This window comes from Macaca fascicularis, chromosome 16, assembly GCF_037993035.2.
Source record: "Macaca fascicularis isolate 582-1 chromosome 16, T2T-MFA8v1.1".
NCBI classification, from domain to species: domain Eukaryota; kingdom Metazoa; phylum Chordata; class Mammalia; order Primates; family Cercopithecidae; genus Macaca; species Macaca fascicularis.
Window position 1 is genome coordinate 7,219,941 of NC_088390.1, and position 14,561 is coordinate 7,234,501.

Genomic DNA, 14,561 nt, shown 5'->3' on the forward strand with positions numbered 1-14,561 from the left:
AGCAAAACTTCATCTCAAAAAAATAAAAAATAAAAATGAAAATTAATAAAAAATAAAAGTGCTTATCTCTACCTACATTTTCTCCCGATAACTACTTTGACCACCTCACGGTTTCAGCATATATAGTACTCTTGTAATTCATTTCTAAATCGCTTGACTTTTTCATTTCGATTTTCTCTTAAAAACTCAGAATTACTTAGGAAGTAATACAAAAAAAGATGGTGAGAAAATTGTATGTTGATAGATCTCTTCTTGGCTGTACTTTCATGTTCATTTCTAACCTTATTTTACTGTGGTCAGAGCATTGTTCCTTTTAGGAATCACTTGAGGTCTTGTTTATGGGTGAATACTTCGGCAATTTTTGTTCACAATTCCATGTCTGTGAACGCTGCTTCTGTTTGCTGTAATGAATGCAAAGGACACCAGTGAGTTTCATTCAAAGTTGTTGAAGCACTCAACAAATTCGGGTGGTTCTGCCAGGCGTGGTGGCTCACGCCTGTAATCCCAGCACTTTGGGAAGCTGATGCGGGCAGATCACCTGAGGTCAGGAGTTCGAGACTAGCCTGGCCAAATGGTGAAACCCCATCTCCACTAAAAATACAAAAATTAGCTGGGTGTGGTGGTACACTCCTGTGATCTCAGCTACTTGGAAGGCTGAGGCAGGAGAATCACTTGAACCCGGGGGGCGGAGGTTACAGTGAGCTGAGATCGTGTCATTGCACTCCAGCCTGGGCAACAGAGCACGACTATTTCACCAAAAAAAAAAAAAAAATTCGGGTGGTTCTGTTCCTGGGGGTATCGCTCCAAGTAGGATGGTCTCCAGTAAGATGGCTTGTTTACAGCTGGGACACAGAGAACAGAATAATTTGCCCAAACTCACATATCTCTAAATAACAAAGTCTGGCCATTCTGGCCCAAAGCCCACACAGTTATCATGATGCTACCATGCCCGCCAAGGCTTCCTAATGCCAACCAGCCCACTCCTGCTTCCGAATCCCCAATAACCAGATAACTCATAGAACGTTTAGGTATATTTCTTTTTACTCTAAAAAAAAAAAAAAAAGTTGACAATGATAACGTGCAAACTACAGAAAGCGCCACGGGTTTCAAGCCCCCCACCTTCCCAACATCATCCTATCCTTCCCCTTCCCTTAAAATCCTACATGAAAATCCCCGAGAAAGCAGAAGAGGCCCCCAGACGGGCGGATTCCCAACCCCGGACCCCTGCGGCAGGTCGAGGCACTGAAGAAATAAATTAAAGGAGAGGTGGCTCCTGACTGGCCTTGTGCAGCTCTGTCTCGCAGACCCAGCGGTAGGGCCTCTGGCAGACGTCGTCGTTCCAGCGGCCGTCGTCGGTGAAGTGGGCACAGTCCTCCCCTCCCCCGAGCCCGTGGCCGTACCAGTCGTCCGGCTGCTCCGGTCTCCAGTTCCTGGGGACAGAGCCAGCTGTGGGCCCCAGGAGGTCGGACCCGCGGCCAGGTCGCTCCAGACCCCTCCGCCCAGGGCCCCAGGCGGGAAGGCGGCCGGACCCAGGCCGAGGGAGGGCGCGCACTCACTTGAAGCCCGTCTCGTAGTCCGTCCCGTCCACCCACTTCCAGGGCCCGTTTTGGTCGTGGAGGCCCATCCAGGTGTTCACAGGACCTATGTGGTGCTGGACAAATTTCTGAGGAGAGAGGAGGCGGGTGGTGATCTCTCCCCGAGGCCAGCCGGCCTCCCAGACCCTCCGGGTCCTCACCTGCTCCTCCCAGGACGTGACCACCACCAGGTGCGCGTCCTCCAGCCGGCAGTAGTTGTCGGCGTCGGCCCAGGCCTTCCCGGAGCGAGAGAACCAGTAGCAGCTGCGCTCGTGCTCCACCCAGTTGACTGGGCAGCAGGCCCTTTCTGAGCCTGAGCGGGAGAAACCGGGCGCAGGGGCTAAGGCGCTGCCCGGGGGCGCCGGGGCGGCAGAGAGCGGGCCGGGCTGGCCTCCTCACCATTGCCCTGGAGCGCCGCCATCTGACAGCTCAGGCTCCGCAGGTCAGACACGAACTGCTTCACGTGGAGCAGCAGGCTGGAGTGATCTGGGAAGACGGGCGGAGGGGAGCGAAAGGAGATGCGGGACCCGCGGGGAGGGAAACGAGGTCAGCCCCACATCCTCCTGCTGGGACCCGAACACCCATCGCAGTGCCACAAACAGCAGTGGAGTTGGCCTGAGAGACCCCCATACACACACACTCCTACACACACAACACACCCTTACACACACTCACACAGACACACAACTCATCCTAACCCCCATACACACAGACAATACACAAAACACACACAACACACCTTAACCCACATACACAAAACACACAAATACACACAACACACCCTCACACACACACAAACATGCCCTAACCCACATACACACGCAGACAACACACAAAACACAACACACCCTAACCCGCAGACACACACGCAGACACACAAAACAACACACAACACACAGACACACAACACACCCTAACCCACCCACAGACACAACACACCCTAACCCACAAACGTCCACAAAACACACAACACACCCAACACACCCACACACAACACACCCTAACCCACATAGACAACACACAAAACACAAAACACATGCAGACACAACACACCCTAACCCACATACACAGAACACACCCAAACACAGACACACAACACACCCTCACACAAATACACAGCCACACAACACGCCCTCACACACAACACACACGTACACAACACGCACAACACGCCCTCACACACAACACACCGTAACCCACATACACACAGACAACACACAAAACACACGCATAACACACCCTAACCCACATACACACAACACACAAAACACACCCTCACACAGACACACCCTAACCCACATACACACCACACACCCTTACACACCCACTCACACACAAAACACCCACAACACACACCCTCACACACACACAGAACACACCCTAACCTACATACCCTCAACACACACCTTCACCCACACTCTCACACACGCACACAACACACACACCCACACACACACCACACACACCCACACACACACTCACCCAAACACACAAAACAACACACCTTCACACAGACACACACACCCTCACTACCATACACACATTCACACAACACACACACAACACACCCTCACCCACTACACACACCACACACACACCCTCAGCCACATACACAACACATATATACTCTTTCACACAAGCACACACAACTCACATTTACACACAACACGCACATACACACACATAACATGCACATTCACACACATATACTTACACTCATGTACACTTACACATATACTTAGTCTCACACACACGCAACACACTAACACACACACGTTCTCACACACATACACTGATACACACTCACATAAACACACAGACTCACACTCGCACACACCCATCCGCACTCCCTCTCATTCACACAGACTCACACACACTCCCTCTCATTCTCACACACACACTTTCACCCACGCTCCCTCTCATTCTCACACACATCCACATACTCACACTCCCTCTCATTCTCACACACATCCATACACTCACTCTCATACACTCTCACACACACACTCCCTCTCATTCTCACACACATCCACACACGCACACTCTCACACACTCACAGACTCACGCACACACTCCCTCTCATTCTCACACACATCCATACACTCACTCTCATACACTCTCACACACACACTCCCTCTCATTCTCACACACATCCACACACTGACACTCTCACTCACAGACTCACACACACACTCCCTCTCATTCTCACACACATCCACACACTCACACTCTCACACACTCACAGACTCACACACACACTCCCTCTCATTCTCACACACATCCACACACTCTCACACTCTCACACACTCACAGACTCACACACACACTCCCTCTCATTCTCACACACATCCACACACTCACACTCTCACACACTCACAGACTCACACACACACTCCCTCTCATTCTCACACACATCCACTCACTCTCACACTCTCACACACACACACACTCGCTCTCATTCTCACACACATCCACACACTCACACTCTCACACACTCACAGACTCACACACACACTCCCTCTCATTCTCACACACATCCACTCACTCTCACACTCTCACACTCTCTCACACACACACACACACTCCCTCTCTGACCTTCACTCAAGTCCTTCTGCTGTTTCTCCAGCTGGGACTCCAGCGACTTCATCTTTCTTCCCACATTGCCTCCTGCGGGAGAGACTCGCTCAGCGTCCCGACAGCCCCCCAGCCCCAGCCCCAGCCCCAGCCCCGCCTCAGCGCCCTCACCCTGGGTGCTCAAGCCCTTGACCTGGGCCTCGGTGCTCGCTGTGAAGTTGCTGAGCGTCTCTCTCAGGCCCCGCAGCTCCCGCTGCAGCTGGGCGTCTGGCCAGGAGAGGGTGCAGAGAGAACAAAATGGGAGCGCTGTGTCCACCACCACCGCACCCACCACTCCTTCGCCACGGTACCCCGTCAACACCCCCCAATGTTGCCCCCTTCCCTGCCCACCCCTGGGGCACCCACTTTGGGATCCGATCACACAGACAACCACCAGCAGCAGGAGGCTGAGGCCCAGGGAGAGCAGGAGGAGGCGAGGGCCGGAGCAGAGACGCCGCAGGAGGGACTGCGGAGGAGGTGGCCCTGCGAGAGGAGGGGGTGTCAGGAGCGCGGGGACAGAGGGGAGCCTGGCACAGCTCCGGGGTCCTGAAAGGGGAGCAAGCTAAGGCGGCCCTAGTAGTCTAGGAGGAACCATGCACATGAAAAAATGCGGGCGGTGGGCGACCCTGCAGGGCCAGAGGCAACTGGAAATCGGGGAGAAAAGAGGGCTGGGGAGGGGGGCTAAGCGCTGAGCCGCCCCATCCCACTGAGGCCCTGAGCTTTTGCTGACACCTAATGGCATGACTGCGTCACTGCAGCCAATCCAGGAGCCTCGGTCCACCCCCTCCTCCCGCGCCTTGCAACGCAAGTGAGTGACCCGCGCCTCGGAGCCGCTGCTGCTTCCCCTGAAAGTGGGAAAAGGCGGGAGGTTTCTTTCTCTGTCCGTGAATTCCACTCGTCTTTGGCTGCGCGCAGGGAGAGAAGGTGCAATAGCTACCCTTCAGGCCCTCAAGTCTTCCACCCAGCAGGGGGAAGAGACACGTTAGCCCTGTGTCCTGAGAGTTGGAGGGTGGGGGGCCCGCCTGGGGCTCTCCCTGGCCTCTCTCCTCCGCTGCGGACCCTCCTTCCGTCAAAACGCGCTGCACCCCATCCCCCAAGAACTTCAGCCTTGCCCAGCCTAAACAAGTGCCTGCTCGGAGGACAAAGAAATGGGTCAAGGGGAATTTGCTTTTGAAGCAAGAGGGTGTCGTTCTCCCTCAGGTCAGAGATCCCTCATCCCCCGTCACAGAATCCTCAGACCCTTCGCAGAAACCTTTGCCCACTTCACCAAACTGATCACTGACACACACAGGCACGCGCACACGCACACACGGGCACACACACGCACGCACGACCAGGGCTCCCTGGGGGGTGTTGGAAGGGGAAAGGAAGAGGGGCCTGACTTTGTCATAGAAAGCCAACAGTGACCTCATCTTTCCAACTTCCAGCTGTTCCCACACCCCCTGGGTCTACCCCCAGTGCCAGGAGGCACAGGAAAGCTTTGGGCAGCTGTCACCAAGAAAGGGACTCCAACTCCACACCCTGCCCCTCTCTTGAGAGGGGCAGCTCCGACACTTTTCCCAGTGTTGGGAGAGGGAGACAGACGCAGAGAGAGCCAGGCTCACGGGCAAGAGTAGGAGCTGTGGCTGGGGGGTGGAGAACCGCCAAATTCTCGCCTTGTAGAGGCAGGGCAAGGCGGCCCTCACCTTTTCCGAGCTGATGGTGGTCACTCTCCTCATTGTCCAGATGCTGCAGGTCCTGATACTCCTTGGTCATGATAGGGCTGGTGCTGGAGCTGGGACTGAGTCAAGGCTGAGGCTGGGGCTGAGGTGGGGGCTCACGAGGACTAGAGCTGGAATGAGGGGCCCATCTTTTTACTCCCATCTGATTGACGGCTCCATGGAGACCTTTCTTCTTTCTTTCTCTCTTTTTTTTTTTTTTTTTTTTTTTTTTTTTTTTGAGACGGAGTCTTGCTCTGTCCCCAGGCTGGAGTGCAGTGGGGCGATCTCGGCTCACTGCAACCTCTGCCTCCCAGGTTCAAGCGATTCTCCTGCCTCAGCCTCCCGAGTAGCTGGGACAACAGGCACCCGCCACCACACCCAGCTAATTTTTTGTATTTTAGTAGAGACAGGGTTTCACCGTGTTGCCCAGGCTTGTCTTGAACTCCTGAGCTCAGGCAATCCGCCCTCCTCAGCCTCCCAACGTGCTGGGATTACAGGCGTGGGCCGCCGCGCCCGGCCGAGACCCTTCTTCTTTCCTCCGTCCACCCCCAGGCCTGACATCCAGAATCTGTCCTCTGATGTTTCCCACCAGCACCCCCCACACAGCCTGGCTTTCCTCCACAGCCCTGCACCCCCAGCCAGCCTCCCGCCGCCTCTCGACCCGTTTTACTTGCTCGGGGTCTCAGGGTCTGACTCCCAGGTTCTTCAGTGCTGTGCAGATGCCGGACTAAGGAGGGGGGCTGAAGCTTGGAGAATGGGGGTGGGTGGACAGCCGTGGACGATGGAGTGGGAGCGGGCAGGGTCCATAGGAGGGCCCTGGGCCCCGGTGTCTCTGTGTCTGCGTGTCTGTGTGTCCAAGCACGCCAAACGTGGCATCTCCAGTGCCCGGGACTTTGGACAGTAAACAGGGGTGGAAATGGATTGGGACTTAGGGGAGTGTGGGGGCGGGAGTGGGGGATGGGTTGCCTCTGCTCTCCTCCCCAGGGAGGAGAATCATGTTGCCACCACACAGGCCAGTCACCTTACTCTTCCGTGCACCGTTTGGGAGGGGTGCCAGGCCAGGAGGCGCTGGGGTGGGATTTGCCATATCCCCCCTCCCTCCCCGTTTCGCTTCCTGCCTCTAAATTCCCCAGAACTATTGGTGTCTCCAAATATCCCTGAACAGGATCAGAGGAACCGGTTCTCTGCTCTTGCCCAATCCAGGCCTGTGACCCTGGCACATGAGCTGCAGGCCCCAGTTCCCTGCGGGGCCGAGCCCCAGGCTTCCCAGCTCTGGCCTGACTTGCTTCCCTCTCCTGGGGAGTAAAGTCTTCCAAGCAGCATGAGGGCCGGTTTGGTTCCGGGAGAGGCAGGCGAGCCTCCGCTGGGAATGGTGCCAGCAAACCTCCATTCGCTGCTACTCTGTGCCTCAGGTCACCGCGTTCATGAACTTCTCTCATTATCCCCAGAGCACATCACATTTCACAGATGAGAAAGCTAAGGCCCTATAAGGTAAGAGATTTCCCAGGGTCATGCTGCAAGGATGAAGCAAAGGGTAGACTAGAACCTGAGCAGCCTGACTTCAGGCACTGCGTTCAGGCCCCAAAACCACACCCAGAGCCAGGATCCCATCCGGTTGACACAGCTGGGCTCCAGTGTCCCAGAGATGCTAAACCATGGTCCCTTACAGCCCCACGGAGCTTCAGAGAGAGCCATGTGAATTTGAATTATGCTCACTTGGAAATCAGACAGTATTAAAGATAATCTTGGCTGGGCGCAGTGGCTCACGCTTGTAATCCCAGCACTGTGGGAGGCCAAGGCGGGTGGATCACCTGAGGTCAGAGGTTCAAGACCAGCCTGGCCAACATGATGAAGCCCCGTCTCTACCAAAAATACAAAAATTAGCGGGGCATGGTGGTGCATGTCTGTAATCCCAGCTACTCAGGAAGCTGAGGCAGGAGAATCGCTTGAACCCAGGAGGCAGAGGTTGCAGTGAGCCAAGATCGTGCCACTGCACTCCAGCCTGGTGACAGCAAGACTCCATCTCAAAAAAAAAAAAAAAAAAAAAAGATAATAAATTTAAGCTGGCTACAGTGGCTCATGCCTGTAATCCCAGCACTGTGGGAGGCCAGGGTGGGCGGATCACCTGAGGTCAGGAGTTTGAGACCAGCCTGGCCAACATGGTGAAACTGCGTCTCTACTAAAAATATAAAAATTAGCCAGGTGCAGGCCTGTAATCCCAGCTACTCGGGAGGCTGAGGCAGGAGAATCGCTTGAACGCGGGAGGCGGAGGTTGCAGTGAGCTGAGATCGCGCCATTACACTCCAGCCTGGGTGACAAGAGCAAGACTTTGTCTCAAAAAAAAAAAGGTAATAAGTCTCACTTTAGGTCCAAATGTGAAGTCATCCAAATCCTACTTTACAGTTATTTCAGTGAGAAAACAAGGCTTGAATTTTGAGAATTTTCAATGATGTGAGATATTCAGGAACACATCCCTTGCATAAAATGTGACAGCTCTGTGTGTGCCCTCCTTTGTCTGTGTCCTGACAACCACCGTGTCATTTACATGTGCTGGGACAATGGCCAATGATTTTGTTGACTGTTGGGCTGTTAATTAAACATCCTCTAATATAATCACTTACAATCTGGCTTATTCAGGCAAATGAACCTACATTATTTCGGTCGGAATAGTGGTCACCTGGTTGGGTGCGGTGACTCATGCCTGTAATCCCAGCACTTTGGGAGACCGAGCCAGGCGGATTAACTGAGGGTCAGGAGTTCGAGACCAGCCTGGCCAACATGGCAAGATCCTGTCTCTACTAAAAATACAAAAATTAGCCAGGTATGGTGGCAGGCACCTGTGGTCCCAGGTACATGGGAGGCTGAAGTGGGAGAAATGCTTGAACCTGGGAGACAGAGGTTGCAGTGAGCCGAGATCGTGCCACTGCACTCCAGTGTGGGCGCAGAGAGAGACACTGCATCTCAAAAAAAAAAAAAAAAGAATTTTTTTTTTTTTTGAGATGGAGTCTCGCTCTGTCACCCAGGCTGGAGTGCAATGGCGCAATCTTGGCTCACTCCAGGCTCCACCTCCCGGGTTCGCGCCATTCTCCTGCCTCCTCCTCCCAAGTGGCTGGGACTACAGGTGCCCGCCACCATGCCTCCCTCGCAGAAATACTGACTAGCCGAGAGCACAAGAGGCGCTTGGGGATGATGGAAAAGTTCAGCTCCTGGGTCTGGATGCTGGTTACACCGTGGTGGTGTTCAGCTTGCAAAACTGCAGAAAGCTGTGCACTTATGATATGTGCATTTTTCTGTTTGCACATTATACTAGAGTAAGAGACTTTCAAATCTGATTTCTACTCTATAACCCTCATTCCCCAAACTCATTGATTAGGGGGCAGGGCTTGGATCAGTGCTAAAAAACACCCTCCAAAGCCAATAACATTTATTCTATTATTATTATTATTATTATTATTAGAGATGAGGGTCTCACTGTGTTGCCCAGACTGATCTCAAACTCCTGGCCTCAAGTAATCCTCCCTCCCCAGCCTCCTGAGTACCTAGGATTACAAGTTCGTGCCACCACACTTGGCAAAGCAAGTAACTTTAGAACGGAAGTCAGATATGGAAGGGAAACAAATAATACCATGTACCAGGCCACTAACTTCCAGGCCCTCTGCAAAATACCAGAGATAATACTGAAAACGAAAAAGTAGCTAAAAACAAAACTATGCCACAATGGCAGTAGATCGATGCCCTCTGAGAATTCACGCATCCTTTACATTTATTCCTTTAAGAACATGTTAGGCCAACTCTGGTGGCTCACGTCTGTCATCCCAACACTTTGGGAAGTCAAGGCAGGAGGACTGCTTGAGGCCAGGAGTTTGAGGCACACGGGGCAACATAGCAAGACCCCATCGTGCCTGTAGTTTCAGCTACTTGGGAGGCTGAGGTAGGAGGATCACTTGAGCCCAAGAGTTGAGGCCACAGTGAGCTATGATGGTACCACAGCACTCCAGCCTGGATGATAGAGTGAGATCCTGTCTCAAAATAAGTAAATAAATTAATTTAATTTAATTAAAGATTATAGTCCAGGTGCGGTGGCTCACACCTGTAATCCCAGCACTTTGGGAGGCCGAGGTGGGTGGATCATGAGATCAGGAGTTTAAGACCAGCCTGTCCAAGATAGTGAAACCCCGTCTCCACTAAGAATACAAAATATATATATATATATATATATATATATGTGTGTGTGTGTATATATATATATACACACACAGACACACATATATGCCAGGTATGGTGGCGGGCGCCTGTAATCCCAGCTATTCGGGAGGCTGAGGCAGGAGAATCACTTGAACCCAGGAGGTGGAGGTTGCAGTGAGCCGAGATCGAGCTACTGCACTCCAGCCTGGGCGACACAGCGAAACTCCGTCTTGGGAGAAAAAAAAAAAAATTATATACCTTGGTTAGGGTAACCACTCTGTGGTTTATCCCTGTGTATGTTAATAAATGTGAATGCCTTTCTTGAAAATAAATTTTTTGGCTGGGTGACAGGAAAACACACCTGTTATCCCAGCACTTTGGGAGGTCGAGGTGGGCGGATCATGAGGTCAGGAGATCGAGAACATACTGGCTAACGTGGTGAAACCCTGTGTCTACTAAAAGTACAAAAAAAAAAAAAATTAACCAGGCGTGGTGGCGGGCACCTGTAGTCCCAGCTACTTGGGAGGCTGAGGCAGGAGAATGGCGCGAACCCGGGAGGTGGAGCCTGGAGTGAGCCAAGATTGCGCCACTGCACTCCAGCCTGGGCGACAGAGCGAGACTCCATCTCAAAAAATAAATAAATAGCCGGGCGCGGTGCCTCAAGCCTGTAATCTCAGCACTTTGGGAGGCCGAGACGGGCAGATCACGAGGTCAGGAGATCGAGACCATCCTGGCTAACACGATGAAACCCCGTCTCTACTAAAAAATACAAAAAAAAAACTAGCCGGGCGAGGTGGCAGGTGCCTGTAGTCCCAGCCACTCGGGAGGCTGAGGCAGGAGAATGGCGTAAACCCGGGAGGCGGAGCTTGCAGTGAGCTGAGATCCGGCCACTGCACTCCAGCCTGGGCGACAGAGCGAGACTCTGTCTCAATAAATAAATAAATAAATAAATAAATAAATAAATAAATAAATAAATTTATTTTTTGGCCAGGCACTGTGGCTCATGCCTGTAATCCCAGCACTCTGTGAAACTGAGGCAAGCAGATGGCTTGGGCTCAAGAGTTCAAGACAAACCTAGATAACATGGCAAAACCCTGTCTCTACCCAAAAATACAAAAAATTATCCAGGTGTGGTGGCGCATGCCTGTGGTCCCAGCTACTCTGGAGGCTGAGGTGAGAGGATCGCTTGAACCTGGGAGGCAGAGGTTGCAGTGAACCAAGATTATGCCACTTCACTCCAGCCTGGGTAACAGACCAAGACCCTTTCTCTACATGCCTGTAGTCCCAGCTACTCGAGAGGCTGAGGCAGGAGAATGGCTTGAACCTGGGAGGCGGAGGTTGCAATGAGCCAAGATCGCGCCACTGCACTCCAGCCTGGTGACAGAGCGAGACTCCGTCTCAGAATAAATAAATAAATAAATAAATAAATATTTTTCTTTAATAAAAATTAACAATGTTTTCAAATATTGAAGAATTTTAAAGGATATGGACCTTGGATTTTCCTTGTGGAGAAAGTCTCATGTATTAATTTTGTATTGCTCATAACAAAGGAAGGCCCATAAAGAGTTGCAGTCAGGGCAGTGGTGAGGTCAGATCTGTGAGCTTAACAACAGCCTGGCCTTGGGGCGGGTGATGGCTCAGAGATGGTTTGCCCAGAGGCAGGGAGATGATCAGGAGGCTGCTGCGTTGGTCTCAGTGAGAAAATGTGAGGCTAGAGGCCAGACGGGGAGGGCCAGATGAGCAGAACTTCAGTAGAGGAATGACGTAGACCTGGTAGCTACTGAATGTGCACTCAGGAGGGGACCAGGGAGGCGGGGGACAGTGGCACAGCTGCCCAGGGTCCAGAGGCTACTGTAGATGGGTCTGGAGTCTGAAGAGACTTGTGAGCAGGAGCCTCTGAAAGCAGAGTGGGCGAGGTCCAGGTGTGGCAAAGTGCCCCGTGGTGACCCCGCCCCGTGACAGGGCATGGTGGAAAGAAAGCAGCCGAGCACAGTCCCTGCCAGTGGGAGAAGCAGGAGGAAGCACCCAGGACTGCCAGTCATCCAAGCTTCAGGGCCAGCTCTGGGGACTGTGAGTACCAAGTTAAATATTGCTCGGGAGGCCGAGTGCCGTGGCTCACGCCTGTAATCCTAGCACTTTAGGAGGCCGAGGTGGGCGGATTGCCTGAGCTCAGGAGTTGGAGACCAGCCTGGGCAACACAGTAAAACCAAGTCTCTACTAAAATACAAAACAATTAGCCGGGCGTGGCAGCGGGCGCCTACAGGCGCCCCAGCTGCTCTGGAGGTTGAGGCAGGAGAATTGCTTGAACCCGGGAGGCGGAGGTTGCAGTGAGCCAAGATCACGCCACTGCACTCCAGTCTGGGTGACAGAGCGAGACTCCATCTCAAAAAAAAAAAAAAAAAAAAATATATATATATATATATATATAGAGAGAGAGAGAGAGAGAGAGAGAGTAAGAGTTAGGTTAGCACGATCTCAGCTTACTGTAACCTTTGCCACCCGGATTCACGCCATTCTCCTGCCTCAACCTCCCAAATAGCTGGGACTACAGGCGCCCGCCACCACACCTGGCTGATGTATTTATTTATTTATTTATTTTGTATTTTTAGTAGACATGGGGTTTCACCGCGTTAGCCTGGATGGTCTCGATATCCTGACCTTGTGATCCGCCCGCCTTGGCCTCTCAAAGTGCCGGGATAAGAGGTGTGAGCCACCGCGCCCAGCCAAAAAAATATATATACATATTGCTAGGGAGAGATAATGAAATGAACTTCCCATGAGGGTGAATCAGGAAGAGTGGAGTATTTTCAGGTTGGGGGAGGCCTGAGCAGCTGGTGAACAGAGGAGAAGGGCTGGAAGCAAGAGGGCTTCTGGCTGCTGAACAGGAAGCTTGCTGAAGGCCTGAGGCTCCAGGAAGGATGCTCGTGCTGCAAAACCAGCCTGAGGCCCTCCATCAGCCGGACCTGCTCCACCTTGCCCTCATCTGGAAAATGGGTTCATGCCCGGCTCAGACTGCTCATCAAGGTTAAACGGGATAATGAGTTAAAAGCACCTAGCGCAGTGCCGGCACACACCAGGTACTCAGCACGTGCTAGCTGATTTCAGTTTCATTCTCAGCAACACAGCCATGAGTTGCATTAGACCTCCAAGGCCTCTTCCAGTGTGGGAGGAGGAGAAAAGGGGGAAGATTGGGATCAGAATGGCAGAGGATGTCTGTCCCCACACCCCGGAGGGTGGTTAGCAACTTCGCTGGGACAGAGCTGGTGGCCCAGGGGTTGTCTGAGTTGAGACAGTCCCTTCCCCTGCTATGGAGAAGGAGGGTTCTGAGCTCCCTCAGTCACTGCCAACACTCTCGGAGCACTTTCCAGCCTCATGGTTGGGATGGGCCTGTGCACCCAAGGGCTGAAGCTAGACCTCCTCCCAGGCCTGCAGGGAGTCTAACATCCGCAGAGCTAAAGAAGAGGCACCTGAACAAACGGGCAGGAGGGGCAAAGCAGGGGCTCTTCACCAACTTCCCAGAGAGGGCAGCTGATGGCCCCATATCTAGAAAAGGCTGAGCAGCAATTGGGTTGAGATGAAGCAGGGGAGGGTGAGGAAAAGGAAGGCTGTCCTCCAACCTTTCGGGCTGGAGGGCTGTGCACTGGGGCAAGGGAAGTGCGGGATCACCAGTGCTGAGAGGAGCAGACGGGCCTCTGCACACAAGTTTAAATCTGAGCTGACACAACCCACCCCAAGAGCTTCAATATCCCGTCTCTGCAGTTGACAAGAAGCTGGCCTGCAGAAATGGGTGCCCAAGCTCCGTGTCTCCAGCAGGGTCTCTGTCCTCAACACCACTCTGTCCACCCCAGGCACACCCACCTTTTCAACCTTGGGACAGCCAGGATTCTCTGACCCAGAACCCTGTCTACACCTCTTTCCTACTTTCTTTTAGAGACAGAGTCTCACCCTGTCGCCCAAGCTGGAGTGCAATGGCACGATCTGGGCTCACTGCAAACTCCGCCTCCCGGGTTCAAGCGATTTTCCTGCCTCAGCCTCTGGAGTAGCTGGGACTACAGGCGCCTGCCACCACACCCAGCTTTTTTTTTTAAAGTAGAGACAGGGTTTCACCATGTTGGCCAGGCTGGTCTTGAACTCCTGACCTTGTGATCCGCCCACCTCAGCCTCCCACAGTGCTGTGATTACAGGCGTGAGCCACCATGCCTGGCCTGCCTCTTTCCTACTTTTTGAGGGTAAAACTTGTAAAAACTCCAAATGATTCCAGGCTTTAACTTTTGGGTTTATCCATATCTGAAAATAGACCAAGAGGCCAATGACAATAATTGCTACCATTTTCTACTATGCGTCAGGCACTGTGCTGAGGGCTTTACATGTACTTTACCATTAATTCCTCACAGGTATCCAGCAAGGTAGGTAGTTATTTCCATTTTACAGCTAGGTATACTGAGGCTTAGAGAGGTTAAGCTCTCCCCAAAGTGACAGTGACTCCACC

At 52.7% G+C, this 14,561-nt stretch overlaps 1 protein-coding gene across 4 annotated transcripts; it reads right to left on the minus strand.

The window, feature by feature from the left end:
* Nucleotides 1–1,023: 1,023 nt before the first annotated feature.
* Nucleotides 1,024–6,739, minus strand: ASGR1 (asialoglycoprotein receptor 1). Of its 4 annotated transcripts, none has more exons than XM_045375473.2 (9): nucleotides 6,562–6,739; nucleotides 5,873–6,018; nucleotides 4,554–4,670; nucleotides 4,320–4,415; nucleotides 4,170–4,241; nucleotides 1,974–2,060; nucleotides 1,736–1,887; nucleotides 1,557–1,663; nucleotides 1,024–1,430 (listed from the first exon to the last, which is right to left on the minus strand). In XM_045375473.2, exons 2-9 carry the CDS (start codon nucleotides 5,940–5,942, stop codon nucleotides 1,256–1,258), a joined length of 876 nt encoding a protein of 291 aa, XP_045231408.2. In that variant the 5' UTR covers nucleotides 5,943–6,018; nucleotides 6,562–6,739; the 3' UTR covers nucleotides 1,024–1,255. The 4 variants fall into 4 exon arrangements, with proteins under 4 accessions (XP_045231408.2, XP_005582755.2, XP_073874531.1 ...); XM_005582698.4 differs by having other exon boundaries at nucleotides 6,558–6,739; XM_074018430.1 differs by lacking the exon at nucleotides 4,554–4,670.
* Between the last annotated feature and the right edge of the window lie 7,822 nt (nucleotides 6,740–14,561).